General features: G+C 33.3%; 1 protein-coding gene across 12 annotated transcripts in view; it reads left to right on the top strand.

The window, feature by feature from the left end:
- The window catches only part of Liprin-gamma (liprin protein kazrin), a 244333-nt gene that overhangs the window by 121527 nt on the left and 103067 nt on the right, over window positions 1–19739 (top strand). The window contains exons 2-3 of one of the 12 annotated variants that reach the window (XM_076316087.1): window positions 14502–14623; window positions 14702–14850. The exons of the other annotated variants lie outside the window; for them this stretch is intronic. Of the exons in view, the coding sequence (XP_076172202.1) occupies window positions 14757–14850 (94 nt within the window). The 5' untranslated portion in view covers window positions 14502–14623; window positions 14702–14756. The remainder of the gene's footprint in view (window positions 1–14501; window positions 14624–14701; window positions 14851–19739) is intronic. 12 annotated transcript variants of the gene reach the window in all.

Here is a 19739-nt window from a genome sequence, read left to right as displayed (position 1 = left end):
ATTCGATTGTACGGTGGTTTTTTGAACCACGTAGAAACCGAAGAAACCGTCGCGCTTGGTTTTTATAGAAATTTAGGCGAAGTCGCTAGGTCGGTGTACCGTGCACGATTGAAGCACGGTCGTTATAGTCGAATTATAGACGTCAACAACGTCGAAACACTTAATTCGATGTTATTAGATTTTCGAGACGGAAGTTCGTAGGATCGAGTGTCGCGCATAATCAAATCGGTCGATTGGCTCGAAAGGGATCGAAGCGAAGGATCGAGGGTAGAAAAAACTGAAAACTCGGAAACACGCGAAAGCGAAGTTTTAATCTTACCGTTAAAACGGAGCTACCTTTTATTACCTCTGCTTTTGTCTTAATTAGGGAACCGCTCAGTCACTAATTATTATATCCACGACCTCTGAATCCTCCAGGCTGTACCAGTGCAGCCTGGTATTTCGCTCGAATTCTCTGTCCTTTCCTTTCCGCTTCGTTCTTTCCTCTTCTCACGTGCGAGCTTCCAATTGCTCGAGGCGGTCAGAAAAACACAACGAGGAAAAATCCCGTCTCACTTCTTCTTCCACGTTGAGAACTATCGAGTAAGAGAAGTTACGTCGGTAAGTTGTCAAAAGCTGGTACGCAATTGTATCGATTGTTAACCGCGGGCGATTCCTCTTAAGAGCGTGCTCCGTTTGGTTTCATTCCACGGAGATCGATACGTTGTGCTTGCATAGTGAGTCATGGAGTTTTCCGAATAACGACTAACGTGCTCGTACGCGACAAGAAACTTTTACGTTATAATCCGATCTAGAGTCCTTTATCGTCTGAATGTTTGTATCGTCGAAGGACAAAGATGCGTATAAAAAGTTTTATCAACAAATGGATTAAGAACGTTTAATACATTTGCCTCCGGTCAGATAAAATTCAATCGGGTCTGCTTAATTTCGCACGACTGGGAAAAGTAGCGTTTCTATTCCACGTATGGTGCACGACGTTTTCTCAATGAAAGTGACTACAAACGATACCTCGTTCGCACTGGAGTTAATTACACGTTATTCGATTTGTCTCGGAAAAAGCTTTACAATTGCCTACGTATATATTATATAACAGGTTGTTCGATAAGCTTTATCGAAGGAATAAAAACTTATCGAAAGACATAGTACTGTTCAATAAGTTTTATCGAACGACAAAACTTATCGAACAATCTACTATTGTTCAAAATGGTCCAAAGATTTTCGTGTTTGAATTTGCTTTTGTCGAGAAAATCTTAATGTCGGTGATTAATGAAAATATTAATATAAAAGAAATAGCGGAACAAAATCAATTAGCCTTACTGTATCTAAAGATATTTGCAATGCGATCGCGATGAAAGGATCTTGATTAAATTTCAGTGAGTTGATTCAAATATTTGTGGTCGATAAGTACTGATCTAAGTACTGTATACGACTGACAAGAAGTCTCACAAAAGAAATGTGAATCTAATTGGTCAAACTACAAGAAACGTATCTCGTCCCATATGCATTTTCGGATGTAACGTATTATTAACCAAATAATACGAACCTTGTCCATCCGCGAGAAGGCACAGTTGTGTTTACATCCTCACTCCGTTTACAACCCTCCTAACATCATATACGTCGCTGCTATTGGTCGAAGACGATGACAAAAATTGACGACTGTCGTTTCAAGATTGAGCGAGACGAAATAATACGCAGCATTAGCGTAATCAAATAGTAGCAGCAGTAGCCTAATCTAATCTGCTTTTATCTAAAGCCCCTCGAAGATTTTGTGATCTAAGAAAACAAAAGTTCTATTTTTATTTAATTTCAACACGACTTACTTTTGTGTACATTGTAATTATACAGAATTTATGTAGATAGAAACGAGTTTAAACGGATTTATAATGATCATTAAAGACATTGAATTAAACTCATTTTTTCATTAAGAGACTTTCACCGATTCAGAAGTAGTATTTATACTTTTTAATTTTAACATAACTCATTTTTCTGGAAATTGTAATTACGAAGAGTTTATCTAGACAGACAATTTATCTAGAAATACAAATTAATTCTTTTAGCTGGAAATGAATTTCAAGATATTAATAATGATTGAAAACGTTAAATTAACGTTTAGTTGATCTTTTTCATCAGGAGATTCTCACCGACTCGATGGTAATATATAAATAATAAGAAAATCATTCTATTTCGTCGCTTTCGTTTGAAAGCTACGCTAATGCTGCGAATTATTTCGTTGCGCTCAATTTTGAAACGACTGTTATTGATATTTGTCGACGCTTTCGGCTAATAGCGAGCAACGGCTGCGATACTAGGAGAGCTTGTGAAACTGTAACTGAAATATAAACATAACTGTGCCTTCTTCTCGTGGACAGACAGTACATGCTTTTATCTATAATACCTTGGTTACTGGAACCAACGAATAATCTAGAAACATCTAGAGCTTCTACTTTATTTCGTGCGTGAAACTTTTACAACGAGACAACGAGATGTTCAAGTGGGTAACAAATGAAATTGTATTTTCTTGCAAGTATGTTCATCTCACTTTGTACCATCTCTATTAGCTTTCTCGGTGTTCTAATTGCGTTGCAAAAAATGAATACATATTCAATATTCCACATTGTTCCATATCGTTACGAGTTACCTGGCACTGAACACGGGAGATACGTCAAACCGGAAGAAATTAACACGCCACGAGAGAGATGCCATACAGTCGTCGAAACCCTTTTCTATTTATTCAAATGGAACCTTCACGCCCGCGAGATTACTCGAACAGTCTACGGCTGTGATAATTAAGCGGATTCTACCAGCGGCTCATGAATATTAATAGGAACCCGCGCACGCGTGTACAATGCCAGGGAATATGCTAGCAATGTTCTTTGAACCACCGAAAGAAGGAAAGGATCTTTGCAAGCTGCCTTGCCTTTTATTTCCGTCGAATTGCGGTTCATCAGAGTTGGTCTTTGCCGACGATTCTTTCGGAGATTCTCAATGATGGTGAAACTCGATTGGTCGGCGTGAGCGATTTCTGCTTTTTTTGCGTAACACATCGAACAGTGGTTTGAACCTTGCTCGAGTTGCTATTAATCCTACGAATAGGGCAAAGGAATGTCGAGTCGATTAAATTAACCTCTTTTAACAAGCAATTTATCGCATCGAGATTACCTCGAAAGAAAATGCTAACGCAAACGAAGGGGGGGGGGGGGTGGAGACTCGAGTGAAACGTTAAAATAAAGGTGATTTATGGCAATCTTTTTATAACGTAAAACCTCGATGATACTTTTTCGTCACTTTTCCTATATATATTCTTTAACATTTCGAGATATGCACTCTTTTTTCTGTTACAATTTCTCGATTTTTTGCAAAGTAATAAATTAGTCTCCATAGACCTTTCCGTAGATAGCGTGTAGTCCTAGCATTCTTTTTTTTTATATTAAGCCGATAAATTTTAACAAAAAAAATGGTATCTTGAAATACTGAAGAGTAATAGGCTGTTCGATCAATTTTATCGAACGACGTAACTTATTGAACAACCTAGTATATAAAGAAAATGACCAAAACTGTCACCAAGATTTTACATTATAAAGAAATTACTTTATTAACACAGTACCATCTTATTAACACAGGTATTATTTTAACGTTTTATTTGAATTTCCTTCCTTGAAGATCGAGAAATCAGATTTCTAATCAAGAGATTTCGTTAATATGTTAAAAATACACATTTTGAAGAATATCTCCGAAAATTTACGTAAACAAATTCCACGTACAGTATCTAGTTCTTGATTATACGAAAACAATTTTCCTCGGAAATATTTAAAATAATGCGGCCACCAGGACATTTTGAATAGTGTGCAAAATAGAAGCAAATTAGTCGGATATTTATTTAGATATAAGCGACTGCATTGTATATATCTATTTATTTACATAATTTCGCACACACGATATTTTTGTTTATACAATCTCTATTTTATGTTTAAGTCTTAACGTCATCCGATGAGGATTTGAATAGGTTGAAACGTAGCATTTCAGCTCTCATCTACATATAATAAAACAATTAAGCTATTAAAATTGTTTTACATTGATCGGATCTTATAACCAAAATGTCGGAGATATGTAAACAAAGCCTTGGTTCTATAAGTTTTTCTTATTGTCATATAAAAATATACAAATATAATATTACGTAAAAATTCATGGTTATTCGATTGACAGAAGTTTGTAAGAATTTGATTCTCACCGTCTGTACGTTTAGAGCCTTATTTCTTTAAAATTTATATAAATCTTCTGTATGGCTTAATATAGAGCTTTTACCCGAAAAGAAGTAGACTTCACTTATGTAGGTAATTATATTTTCCACGACAATAATTAATTTATGCGTAATTAATTATTGCCGTAGCAAATATAATTACCTACATAAGTGAAATCTATATATATATAAACAAAAGGTTCAAATTTCGATCAATTCCACGGGACATAAAATATATTTTACATTTTTAATTAATAAAACTACTTCTAATCGCAAAATTACAATAAAAAAAGAATTATCTTGTACATCCTCGATATACGATTTTTCAAACACTCTTAGTTCTTATTTGAAAAAATTATTTCTCAATTTTCTATCTTCGAAGCAAAATAATATTAGTTCGTTAGTTATAGTATTGCAAAATCAACGTATCAGTTTCATCCGAAAACAGTTACTTCATAATGTAGACAACTGTGATGAAAGAAAGATACGAAACGGTATTATCGGTTGAAAAATCATGTACTATAATTAATACGATAAAATATAACATTAATATTAGCAGATGTTGCATCTTCTAACGTGACTTTGTAACGAGATAAAAAAGAAAAATAGATAGAAGAAAACGAGATAAATTTGTCCTTTGAATAAAGAACGGCTTACAATAGTGTTTTTCGTTGCTGCTATTCATTATATTCCTCTTTCGTAACTTTTTATTGACGTTTCTTGTATTCTTTACAGGAGTTATACTTTCTTTCTTTTATTGTAATGCACATTTTCCTATAAATTTTACATATACTTTTTTTTTAAGTAACGGCACTTCTCGACAGTTGCCTAACAAAAGTGAATACTTCTTGTGTAGTATTTATAGAATTCGATTTACACGAAAAGCTTTAGAACAAATTAACCGCGCAAATCGTAAACTTACCGTACTCTTGTGAAAATACATAAAAAAAAAATAAGAAAATTTTAATTTTCATTATTAGATGTTTGATAATCCGACACTCGCTCGCTTTTGATAGATTCCGTTCACTTTGCTTATCAACGAACACGATTTAAATTCCAGATAATAAAGTTCGATTTACAGAATAGGAACGCTATTTTCCCCGGCTATATGAAATCGAGCGAGTCGGTTCGATCCAAGGATGACTATACGGATTACGTCTTAATATCGTGGACAACTAGTGTCAGAAGTCGAGCTTCAAGGAAATGTATAAAAATGGATCTTTTCGAAACCGTGAAAATAGTGTTCCCTTTGAACGAGAGGAAGATTTTCTCGTTACTTGGACCGTTAGTCGAGTGAAATCATTTCTTCTGAAAGCAGGACTTTCACGTATGTTTCAAAAATAAGAAAGTTACTCAGAAGTACCGTACATAAATTTTATACACACTTTTCTTCGTTACTTTGTTCGGTAAAGTTAATCAGAGCGTTAATTTATGATACAGTAGAATAGTGTTTCTCAATCCACGAACCGCGAGAGAAAAGAAGAAGCACGTTGAATATTAAAATTTAAAAATCGTTACCCGTAGTATTTTATTCCTGTTAAGAACACCCGGTCGCAAATTTCTTTTACCGTCTACAGTAAAAATAAACACCGGGTCGAAAGTTTGCTACGTCCCCGGTAAAAATATCTGAAGAGAGACTTTGCTCGTTTATTATAATTTCCGAAGTTTATTAACATTACCCGTCTCGTTAAATTGAAGATTGTCCAATTTTTTGTATACTTTTATCGGGAATATTTTCAACCCGCTTCTGTTAAATGTATCTATCAAAAGATAACAAATTTTATTATATTTGACGCTTGCAACGATTCGTTATTTTCTGAAAATTATCTAAGAAAGATGTTTTGATACTATTCGATGCAAAACATTTATTATTAAATATTGTTGAATAATACCCAAAAATATAGGAAACAGTTCAAATTTAAAAATACGAAACTATTTAGATTAGATTAAAATTTGTAAAACACAAATTCGTTTGTTTAAAAAATAGTTTTAAAATGTATGGAAACTATAATAATTTAATTCTACTCTAGAAGTCTGCCAAATGTTTCCCGCTTCTTTCTCGGATCCATGTATAGAGGAAGATTGAGAAACACTGTAGTAGAATTTCCATTTTTCCGAATTCCCGTTTTACGAACGCTTCACAGCTCGAACTTCCTGTTATCCAAGAATTCCTTTATCAACTAGTTGTTTTCTTAACGGGATATTGCTTATCAGATTGTGACAGTTCTATAACAAGCTGTGACAATTCGAGAGGCAAGTGAAATTTGATCCGCGATATTATTATATTTCGTGTACATTGGTGGTGAGCGTGAGATACGGTTAACAGTGGTAATAATTCTACGACAACCTGAGAAAACGGTACCATCATTCGTATTCCAGAGATTCTACCGTATTATTCTTCCGCGGTTCATTCTTCGCGAAGAATGAAGATTTATCTTTCGCGAATCTTCTTTCGTAATCTACCACAAAAGATAAAAGTTGATAAGTTTATAATACTATTATATCTAATGCAACTTCTCTTAAGATTGTAACGCCCCAGATTTCCTCCATGGTGAAACCTTAGTACAAATCATGTTCTCGTTGATCTCTATGCCAAGCCTATTTCCATTAATGAGATTCCACAAATAAAATGAACGACTCCAGATTTCCGGACAGAAAGCTTCTGTGTCACTAGGAACCCTGGTTCTTTTCTTTGCTTTTTCGTTCGATCGATGTGTCTTCTAAAAGGATATGTGGCTCATTGAGCAACGCGGTACAATGGCTCTATGGAGGGTCGTAAATACAAATTACATTCGGCATTACCTTCCTATTTTAAAGAAGCAGGGAGCACAGAAATGTCCAATTACACTATATACACATCGAGACGTTGCTATATAAATTTCGCATCGTTCTCGCGCGGAATTCGTAATTTGCTTTTACCTCTGAAAATCAATAACTTCGAGCGTTAGTAGAGAACAATTTACTTTTCACGAAACTTTAGAAAAGATTCGTGTTTCACCGATAAATAGACACTTTTCGAGAGATGAAAAGTTACCAAAGAACGCGACCTTATCATTGATACGATCAAAGCTTGAAAATTCTAACAAATATAGTTGCAACAGACATAGAAATCGATTAACTTTAATTTAAAGATTCGTTCGAACATTTCTCTCGTAGTAACATTTGCGATGAAAAGAAAGAGCAAAAGTTTCTACCGCTCGCGAAAGTATATATTTTCATTCCATAATGTATTTATAAGTGTTCGAATCGTTGTAATTATTACCAACGATACAATTATACATTTTATTCGGTTTATTTGTATCTTTCGTAGAGATGTATAACTTCATTGGTAGCGTTGCACAGGAAACTGGTGAACCAAGCTTTGGTCGACAATGCTCGGAACTTTGCGTTTCATAAGTTTTCGCATTTCCTTCGCGTAAATCAAGAGCGCGACTCTGTTTCGAGAATTATCATTCTTTTCGAAACTTACGAAAGAAGGAGGATTCACGGGTGCTATCCCTATTCCAGTGGAAAAACGAGATTTCTGACAGAATGGTGTTTCAGTTTTCCGCTGTTTGCACAAAAATGGAATTTTCTAACAAAATTCTTCTACCCATTCACTCGTTCTACGTTGACGAACCGAATACATATTTGGTTTTTAATACAATACCTCGACATTCTATTCGTTTCCTCCCTTTATTTCAACGATAAATGTTCAATTATATTTGATTTAAAACTTTCAGAAATTTCGTATTATTTGTAACTTTTACCGCGAAGTTTGCAGATGTTTCAAACGTTGAACCGTTAGATTCTACGTGAACATTAAAAAAAATTTCTCGCCATTACTTTCTCGTAAAATCGGTTATTTGGAATTACTATATATTTTCGTAATTGTGTCGCATTCCATGGAAAAATATGAACACATTTCTCTTAAATCCATTATTCCATTAAATCGATAGTTACATTACCTGACATTTTTACCGCAAAATATACATGGTATCTCAAATTTTATACCACCGAATTATTAGGGAAATATAGTAAAAAAATTTCTTTTGCCGCTAACATGTAATACCAGTGATAACATAGTCTGCAATTTTTAGCACAGAGTACCTAAATTGTCTCAAATATTATACCGTGATTTTTTTCGGGAACAATAGAAATAAATTTTCCTTTACTATCATCTCGTGAAACGAGTGCTTTGCGAATGATTTCGAACGATATTTATTCCCAGGCACCCCATACAATATCAAACTTGAGTAATCCATAAAGGTATACCGTGTGTCTGGAAGTTGTGATAGTAACTCAACTTGGAATTTGAAAAATATTAATTTCACAGTAATGGACGATTCTTCTTTAATTCGGAGGATGACATTTCTCTTCAAAGGATTTGGAACGTCGGGACTATTTCGCTGTTCGAAACAATGAAATCAGTGCTGTGCACAAGGGTTTTGTCACGATTTTGCAGATGAAACTGTCATTCGCTCAGCTCTCCCGCCGAGTGACAAAAGGGATCGACAAACTGGTATATGTCCATTTCTGGATTGAACTCTGGGGGGTCGTACGCGTTAGAAACTACCGTGGCCGGAATAAACGTGACAACAGCACTCGGTTCTCTGTTATAACCGAAATTACTAGCTCATTTTGAAACGCGCCCAAGTCGTTACTCCAATATCTGTTCACGAAACCTAGGGAGAGCTCCCTCCTAATTCCAATTCGTCTTTGTCTTTGTAGATTCCTATCGAATCCAGGTTCATCCTTGGTAACATTTAAAGTTGTTTATTTCGATCGTTTACGAGCGAATTCTCTGAAACAACTGTTCTAAACAAACAAATAAACGCCTTTCGGGAACAATTGTTTAAAGAAATTATTAGTTGGTCGTATAAGCTGCAGCATACTTCGGTGAAAGAAGTTTCTCTATAACTTAACACGAGGCTAAAAGTTGCGTTGTGTAATTACTTGACCATTTTAATCGAGCTTCGAAATATTTAAACAGAAATATTGTTTTCAAGGCTTTTACACATTTCAATGGCTACAAGTTTTCTACGTATTTTGAACTCAAACTTATTGAACAAATTACACAAATTGATGAAATATCACCGGTATTTTGAATACCATGCACGTAGATAAATGTGGTGATTTGTGTTCTGTGTCTTCGCTGAATTGAGTTTACAAACACAAAATTTGATAAAACAGTTTATAAAAAAAAGAAATGGATTTAAATTTAAATGATACTTTTTACAAACGGTGGACATTTGACGAAAATTCGTAAACAAAGTTTAAGAACCATTGACGTTGAAAAAAGAATGGAAAACAATTTTCTTAATAAAATGAACACAACATTTTCTTTTCGTATTTTACCTTTAACGCATAAAAAGTATCTCTTTCTAAATTATAAATCAATGGGCAAATTTGTTTCTAGACTTCCCATAAGTCTGGAAACATGTTCATCGTCGAGAAACTATACACTTGCATAATTGAAAACAACTCCCTTAATATTTTTAAATGTAATTTTTATAGAGCGGACAACAAACCGTGGCTATTTTAAACAATCACATTTTCTAATTCCCTATGAGAACGTAAGGTTAAAGAAAGTTCGATTATTTAAACTCTGAAGCTTGTCTGATCCTTTAGGTTTGCAATCTCTTCTTTATCGACGCAATTTGAAGCAACATTGGTTCAAAGACAGCATGGATCTACCCCATTACTCGAAAAGCTAGAGCGCATAAATCAATACTAACTTCGTTGAACTCGCGAAAATTTATCGAACGCGTCCTTCCCTGCGTGTAATGATAAATTATGACGATCGAATATCGAGTTCCACAAAGGGTGGCGACGTGTGTATATACACAATATCCCCGTAATATAGGGGAGGATAAGCCTGGTCGACTTTTTGGGGGATGCTACACCGGTATCACTATATATAACCGAAGTTTACGTGCAGCATTACTTTGCGTCAGGATTATAAACAAGGGTTGGCATTTCAGATGCTGGTAAATATTAATAAGCTTTGCGAGGATTCTAAAAATGTCGAGCTAAGAGATTATATTTATTTGATACACTATATAACGAGTGATCTTATTAACTGTATTGGTTTCAATACGACAACACAATTCGAAATCAAAAATAAAAATATCTTTTTACGTATATTCTGTGAGTAACAACAGGAAACCAAAACTTTCTTCTGGCACTTTTTCGTTCTTTCCTTCGATTATGTGCCATCATACTTGCAGCGCTACAGGTTGCTCGATAACTTTTAATTTCAACGGGAAAATTAACCTCAAAATTACCGGTACGCATATGTCTGTACATTTAATTTTTAATGCATTTCTAGTATCGTAATAGAGAATTCACCATTAAACTTCTAAAGAAGCATTTATAATTAAATTTCCTAACGATGTAATACAACTATACATTTTCTCCGTTTAAAAGGAACACAGCACTTTTTGTTTTCTTCTTCTTAACAAATTTCTATGTTTTATGTTCATTTTCTTTACGAGAACATTTTAAAGTCTTCGCGAACTTATCCAGCAATTTTGATATAAAACTATAAATTCTATATGTACATATTGCGTTAAAAATATTGTTTACACAAAAGTACAAAATTATTATTAAATTAGAATAGTTCTAAGTCAGTCTTAAAGTTAAATAATTAATTTCGTTTTATTTATCAAACATAATATTACAGTTCTTTTTTTTTTTTTAAACGTTGGGGTCTATAGTTAAACTTGAAGATTGTTAGCCCTTAGAAATATGAATCTATTACTACAGTTTAAACTTTTATATTGATAATATAGTAGGTCTTTCTAAAAATTAACTATAATAATTATAGATGGAGATTTATAATGGTATTTTCACAATTGCGTCAACGTTACTTGTTTCCTAGAGTTCTGATCAGATTTGTAAAATGTGATCCTTGTCCTGAATTTTATTACCTCAGCTAGGGTAAACTTCTATATACAAGTCATCTCGTCGTTGTAGTAGCACCATCTGCCGTTCTAACAGCGAAACACTAAATAGCCTGCCAAGAAGATGGAAATGCATTTCTCGTATTTCTCGTGCAGTATTTCCTTCAAATGGAACGAATTAACGTCGCCGAATACATTCGTACAAAATTGAAACATACCATGGATCAATGTTCGTTAGAGTATTTGTTTATTTTAAAAAGTAATTCAAAGATTTTAAAGGTTTTAATAAACATGTAAAACCACTGTATAATTAGATTGTCACGTCTGTCCAAGTTATCACAACAGTATTTATCCCGCCACTTACTGGACTGCTTCCACGAAGCAACTCTCTGTGTTATTTATGTACTTTCAACGCCTTCGTTACTATTGAATCATCAAAGCGGTAAAAATTAAATTTTTATATTTCTTCCTTTATCGTTACACAGCTGTGTCTGTTGAATAGATTCTTTCTTGTCCAGAAAATGATACCAAATTTTATTTCAGTGACATGTTAGTCGAACAATATATAGAGCTAGTGGAGATTTGAGAATAAAATATATGTGTTAGAACACCTATATATGTAATCGAACGATAAATTTAACCAAGTATGCAGCTTTCAGAAAACTCTAATCGTTTAAATAATACATCTATAAATAAGAAAACATAAAATACGAAACAAACTATCGAGATATATTACTCTTCAAAAAAGTATGTTAAAACTGTCTGTGTACAATTACTTAGGTATGACATGTACTCTTTCTTCTATTTTCTCTGATAAATATATTGAAAAAGAAAGGAAGAATGTTATTAAATTTTCTAAATGTTGATCATAATCAACATGATTGAACGAAAATTTAATAATCACTCGTAAAGAAAGTTGAAAATTTAACTTTTCTAACAATACGAACTTCTCGTTTCCTTAAAAACGTGGTAACTGTATTAACTGTACCTTGCTACTCTCGTGCTCATTCTTAATAAAATATATCAAATTAAGCAAACCAAACTTAAATTTCACCTATTTACATGTCTCTAGCAAACCCCCAGCTTTGACCACTTGATCAATAGTACCGAATTTGAAGTAATTAGAAGTAAATTTGATGCGCAATATTAAAATAATTCTTCGAAAAAATTATGTGTTTACAACGAAGAATATTCGAACCGATTATGGAAATTTTCTAATTATCGAATACCGTGAAGGCAAACTTAATACTAAATTATTCGATGCGCGTGAAGGGAAGCCTTGGATGCAACGTTCCACAGAATTTTACCCTTTGTTGTTTTTAATCTTTGATGTACCGCCGGCAATTCTTTGTTGTAATCTCTATTCCGTATTAGATAATCTACATTTAATTAAAAAGAAACTCTAATTAAAGAACTCTAATTAACATGGATATTGTTGATTCCAATGGTGACGTAATATCTGCATTGTTATGCAGATAAACTGATATACCGAATGCGCTTATGAAACTGCAAACTTCATTATGGTGTAATAAACAATTATTTTCACTAGGAAGAATAATATCTATCTTTTTCTAGTATACTATTTTCTCGAATCGTAATTTTAGCTTGAGAAGTGAAAATATGAAGAAATTATATATTTATTGTGGTTCAAATACATTCGATAACAGTGATTCGCGCTGTTTGAGGGACATATAACAATTACACAAAATTCTGTATTACAGAATTCTTCACTATAGAGCTACTCGACCGTCCGAAAACATCGCTATAAAATAAAAATATTTCATAAATAATCGGAATATAACGATTTTGCAGTGTACTCTATGCCACGTGCGACCATTTTATAATCGATATGTTTGCAATTGCAAACAACGAAAAGAAAAATAGGATGTTAAAAAGTGGATAAAATTTGGATAGCTTTCTCAAATGTATTCCGCATGATCCAAGGAATTGTAATGCCATAATTGTTTACCGCAAATATCATGAAAAAATTATTCAAAAAAACTGATGATACGAAAAGTGCACGGAGCGAGAAACTTTAAAACAAATAGTTGGAATGCAAAAATTCAAACGCTATTTTATGGGTACAGATTAATATTTATATTATGAATAAAAAGAACTGTCGAAAATATTAATTAACAATCATAAAAAGCGATAAAGTAAGATAACAGGTAGTGTACTTATTCTAGGAAATATGTAACCTATTAACTCTTATTGAATTCAAATGCGGATTAATAAAATTTAGGTATAGGTCAGACTGAACCCGGAGTCAAAATAATAATTGTTAAATTTTTTTTTTATTGCTTTCTTAATTACATCTAAAGAAGAATTCAATACATTAATTTTCATTTTAGTAGTATGTTATGATATAATTACAAATATATATTTCCTAGAGTAAATACATTATTATCTGTTATCTTAATTTATCGCTTTCTATGATTGTTAATTAATATTTTTGACAGTGTGTTTAATTTAAAATATAAATATCAACTTTATCTATCAAACAGGGTACGAATTTTTGCATTTCATATATTTCTTTTGTACTAATGATCACTTGAAATCAACAATTTAAAATTTTTTGCTCCGTGCACTTATTATTTCATCTGCGTTTTTAATAACTTTTCCATTGCATTATGAAATTTGCGGAATAATACCTTATTAATATTATAGGTATCGAAGTTACCCAATTTTCGACGACTTGTTAACATCTTTGTGTTTCGTTTCGAATGAATTCATTTGTATAGCGTTTCTAATTAGATCTTGCCTTACTCAACGTTAATTAATATCATAATCGTCGTACAAGGAATACTAGGTTTATTGAACAATATAGCACTAGTCAATAAGTTTTGTCGTTCGATGAAACTTATTGAACAATCTATTATGTGTATTCAGTGCGAATGATATAAGCAGTTTAAACTATTTTTAGTTATACGCAATATAACATTTTTTCTAGAAATAATTTGAATAACATACAATAAAAAACATACCAAACGAGGTCGTGTGCGATCTCATTTTCATCGAGTAAACTTTGCCAAGCCACTAGCAATACTTTCGTAAAGATATCGTGAAAAATATACAAATTTGTGTTTTTCATTAATACGAGACTCGCTCGTCATTGTTATATCTTGATCACTCTCAATGTACGTAATATTTTCTTATTTATTAAGAAAACAATCTATCTATTTCATATTCGTGTACGATATGCTTAAACATTCATAGAAATTGTGAAAACGTAACAGTGTATTCCATTCACTTCCCTTGTCGGAAATACACTCAAGCTTGGATCTTGGCATAAGATAAAAACCGGTACCCACCCCGCTTTCAAGTGAACCGACGGTCTCGACTTTGTAACTCGTAAACTATAATTACTGTAATTATGTTAGTAGTGTTCCAAGTTAATAACCTGCGAGTTAAGGTCGCGTTTACGTTCTCCGTTCTCTGAAGCACCCCATTGACCTCGAAAGGTCTTCGCGCGAAGAAAGTTGGCGCAGAATCGAATATCAAGGTGACGTTTCGAATAAAGCTTGCAAGTATTCCCGCAATTGTTCTTAAACAAAAATCTAGAGTGTAACGTCAATTTCAGATGGTCCCTTTATACATCGTGGCAATACAAGCTCCGTGAAGGACCACTCAGAAAAATGAGCGCAGTCGTAGAAAATGGCGTGGATGCCTCGAAGCCGCGCGGAGTTTTCTCGAGGGCATTCGCTAAACGGGCGCAGCCCTTCGAGGAAGGTGAGTCTGGTGAGAAACAAATGGTACAGGGATTACTTCGGTTGCACATGGGCCTTTTTTGGTGATTGGTTGTTAGTACTTCATAGAGCACAATATAAATAGTAGTGAATGCTGAATTGACATCGAAACGGTGGTGGCTGAGGTTTAGAGGATTGGATTACTATACCGCTTCTGTTCAACTATCGATCCCGTTAATCTGGTTTTCCTCTTAATGAAAGATATCGCATGGTCAATCGTTTTCGACTCAATGTATTCACCGAGATGTGTACTATATTTATGCAGCGAATTTTGATATAAATACCGTTTAAAATAACGCCTAAACTGTCAATTCTATAAGATAAACATAGAGGGGAAATCTTTCCTATCTTTCAGCTCGAATCTCATTTGATAAAAATGATAATTTCGTTTTCTTCGTCATTTCCCCTCTATCGTTATCTCATGAAATCATTAACATTTAAGCGCTAACACTTATTTTAATACATCCTGTATATAAAATATTGTATATACATGTAATTTGTACTAATTCAAAATCGAGGTCATTTCTATTATCAAAAGAATTGGAATTTTTGCTTTACAATGACTTTTTCAAATTGTGTTCATTTTTCTAGTCTTGTAATTATATTTGTTCAAAATTTTTGTTTATCGATTATTTTAAAATACAGCTAATGTTGTATACCGTTACTTTTTAAAGCATATTCTCGAATATTCACTCATCGCGCACATGAAACGAAAATCTCGTTTCCTTAACAAATGAGAATTATAAATACGTATATATTATATAATACATACAGCATTACAATATATATTTTTTATTTAATAAGACAATGATATGTTTGTTTCGTACACGATGTATTTAAATATTCGTATAAATTTTTGAAAACGTAACAGTATACAATATTAGGTACATTTTTAAATTATTATTAAACAAAAATGTTAAACTTTCTATTATAATAAATTGTCACAACACATATCTGTATGCAGAATGTTCACGAAATTATGGTACAACCAGCAAGGGGATGATTCCTGACATAGAATTGAATAAGAAGTATAGAACAAAATTTGTTCGTACAGGACTGCACTGTCGAGAAAACCGAATTTAAAAATTCATTAGGTATGCTTGCACTTAAGATAGACATTATATCGTTCGACCAATGTGGCTCGTAATCTCTACTGTTGTTTGCATTTATAAACAGTATCAGTTAGGGTATGGTATAATTTTAATAAGTAGTGTACCATAAATTTCAATTTATTTTATCACCTCACAAATTTTGAAAATGTTGTCCTTGTTTTTATAGCAATATTCTCTATATTGCTCCACGAATTAATGAAACGCGTACTCAAAATAATGTGTTCAGTTTTTTAATTTCGTTTTTTTTTTTTGAACGTCTGATCGATATTACCTTTTAATTGATCGCGATTTTAATTATTTTGAGCATAAACTGATTTTTTCACGGGATTTCGCAAATAAAAATCTAAACAAGTCAGATTTGATGAATTCAGGGGTCACGTAATAATTTCGCCTCGACCAATACAACAATAGTACTGCTGCACTAATTTAATACATTTTCTATCAGATTTTACTCTTTTAGATTTTTATTTGTACAATTACACAAAAAAAAAAATAGTTTATGTCCAAAGTAATTCAAATCACAATTTTCTCTTCGATGAAGTTAAGAAATTGAAACTCGTTACTTTTAGTTCGTGTTTCATTAATTAGTCGAACAAGAATGTGTCTGCAACGTCGAGGACGACATTTTCAATATTTGTATATTACTGAAATAAATCGATTATCGAAACTTACAGTTTATTATTCATTAAAATTACACCACATTCTAATTGATATTGTTTACAAATGCTAATGGCCTTGGAGAGTTGCAACTTTGACCGAAGTAGACTGTATTTAACTGCACCCGTATTTAACGAATTTTTAAACTCAATTTTCTTGGAAATGAAGACTCGTACGAAAAAACTTTATTTTATATTTTTGATACGATTTTATGCGAGAAATCACTTTCTTGTCGATTATACCGCGATTGTATGAACGAATATACAGAATGGTCCATACGAAGTGTTACAAGTTTCCTTTTCGGAAACTATTGGACCGGCAAAAATCTTCTTAACAACTCATAGGACTAGAGACTCATAATGACTCATTGTCATTAATTTTTAAAACGACTCTGGCACGTACAATACATAATTTAAGAGATACAATGATAATTATGTTTTAATTATCATTAAAACGCTGACGCTGAGGTGCGTCATTGACATTATCAAATTCTCAAGAATACGCAAAGAAGAATAGAAAAATAAATAAACTTTGCGAAATAAATGAACAATGCTTTGAACATTTAATAACCTAAAATTCAAGTACAGAAAATGTTTTAATTAATGCTTTCCAACATACTCGTTAAAAGTTATTTATCGTTGTACCTCTTAAAGCGTGTGTAATATGAACAAAAAGCAAACAAACGAAAAGGAAAAGAAATGTGAACTCTGCAAAACCGAAAAATTTATTTTATCGATATTACTAATATCTTTGGAAAGAATAGTTTGTAAAGTTTCGTGCGAACTTTTCGACAATATATAGAAATGTTTCGAACGATTTTATTCGCAAGTAGAATTTTTCTATGGTGCGAGGCTCGGGCAAAAATGTTATGTTCGTACACTTTTGCTTTCTATCTTTGCCGTAGTCTCCGAGATATTGAATAGGTCTTCAGTTTCTACGAAAGCCTATAAAGAATCCCTATATCGCTGCATAGGCGCATAATATCGGACTATCCCATATATCAGACTAACCCCTTAGTGGTTCCCTGCTGGTATCATAGCGACCTCGTGCTGGAAGCGCACTTAACGTGCTCGCGTGTTTGCACGTAGACCTATATACCACCTGGAAGGGTCGGCTAGGTCTACACGAAGCATCTGTGTGCTTTGATGCACATACCTGACCGTAAACCGATACGTGTACTGGGTGTCTTCGCGACGATCGAACTAGCGCGAATTTATCAGATACGAAAGAAAACGTAGAAACGTAGCTTCACGGAAACCATAGAAAACGATCCTGTTTCCATCGAATTTCTATCGATTGGAAGAATTAGATTAGAAGAAAGATTCAGATCGTTATTATTTTATCGACCAAGTATGAAGAAAAAAAGTAAGTATAGTTTCGTTCGTAATACTCGCACCGATCTCGACGTTAATCCTTCAATTAAATCTTCGAAGATTTCAACTTTGCTCAAGAGTGCCCTTAACGAGTACACGTTGTCTTTGACCGTAAAGAAATCTCGATGAAAGCAGAAGCGTGCGGCGTCTCTCGAACCTGATTGATCTTCTCGAAAACCCAAATCCACTTTGCATGATTACATCATATTCCCGCGAAGAAGAAGGCCGTGTCTGGCCTCGTTGAAGCGATCAAATCAGTTCGAAGATTGTATTACCGTATCAAAGAAAATAATGTTTGGTCGTACGATCATGATCTTTCTACCAGCTCGTTCTGCATATCATAGTTTCCGTGCTATTTTTAGCAGCACGCCATGCGGGACACCCCGTGCTATCTACGCGTGTACGGAGACAAGCGTGACGTATTCCATACATCCGCACACGCAGCTAGCACCATGCATCCGTATCGACTAGTGATGGGATCAAGCACCTTATAAGTATCTATGTATGTGCGCACCCTTTGCAGCTAGCTCCGACCTTTCAATAAGCATTTCGATAAACAAACAAATTTCCCAAGTAAAAACTGCTGAAACTGCTTTTCGAATTTTTCTCTACACTTTTTCTACAGAACACTTACAATTTTTCGAACACTTTTATATTCGAATACTATTCGAACGAACGAGTACTTTAATATTCCGTACAGTGATTACGTATCTGGACACAACTCGTGATCAGGGATGTATACTGATGTTTATTCCGATGAAAGTTTCGAATAACGAACGAAAGATAAATATTTTTTTTCCTCCGTAACTCGTTGAATGAAAATTAAAATTTAATTCATAGAAGGATATATTTTACAACGAATAAGTCAACGTTTAATTATTGATCGAACAAATATCACGGATAAATAGCTCTACGATAGTTTTGATCTTCGTCTTTCGATTAATCCAAATACAGTACACAAGTAGTTTTTTATTCGAGTAATAGTGTTTAAATAACGATATTCGAATATTCATATATACGAGGTGTATGCGATTGTCTATAAAGCATTCAAATGTTACATTATTCAAATTTCTCCAATCATATTGTCAAGTGAACTCGTATGTAAATGACGTACATTCGAGTCTTCTATTGTATAATACTACAGTAAAAGAAGAGTCCTTCTAAGAATGAATAGGTAAAATGTATTTTAAAATATATTCAGACGACGAATACCTTATTAGTTTTTATTCAATTTTTAATCGATCACTTCAAAGTGTTCGTATGTTGTAGGCGATAGCTGTGAAATTATAGAATACTTTTATTCAGTTTTATAGTCGAATACAGAATTCATAAGTATACATTTTGTAATTTTTTCATCGATGAATGCCGAATGTATTTGTATTCCACATTCAATAGTTGAGCAAGTAAGGAATATTTGGTTCGATTACAATATTCGGTATACTTTTATCCGGATAACAAATAACGTTTCGTTCGTGTGTTTTATTAGTTTTTTTGTAAACCAAGTATTTCTTATCTGTATATTTATCCATGAAAGAGGAATATCAAACTGATCAAACATTTCGTTACTTTCCGACTCTGTGTGTGTGTGTGTGTGTGTGTGTTCTTCTTGTTACATTTGATCGGCTTTTTGCAAAGTAATAAATATTATATTCAAAGGACCTTCCTGTCGACGACGTGCAGTTTAGAATTTCTTTGTGTGGATCTGGAATAAAAAATCAAACGATGTTTTT

This window comes from Ptiloglossa arizonensis, chromosome 7 (assembly GCF_051014685.1).
Source record: "Ptiloglossa arizonensis isolate GNS036 chromosome 7, iyPtiAriz1_principal, whole genome shotgun sequence".
Taxonomy (NCBI): Eukaryota; Metazoa; Arthropoda; class Insecta; order Hymenoptera; family Colletidae; genus Ptiloglossa; species Ptiloglossa arizonensis.
Note: the sequence above shows the minus strand (reverse complement) of the source record. Positions and strands in the feature narration are given on the sequence as shown.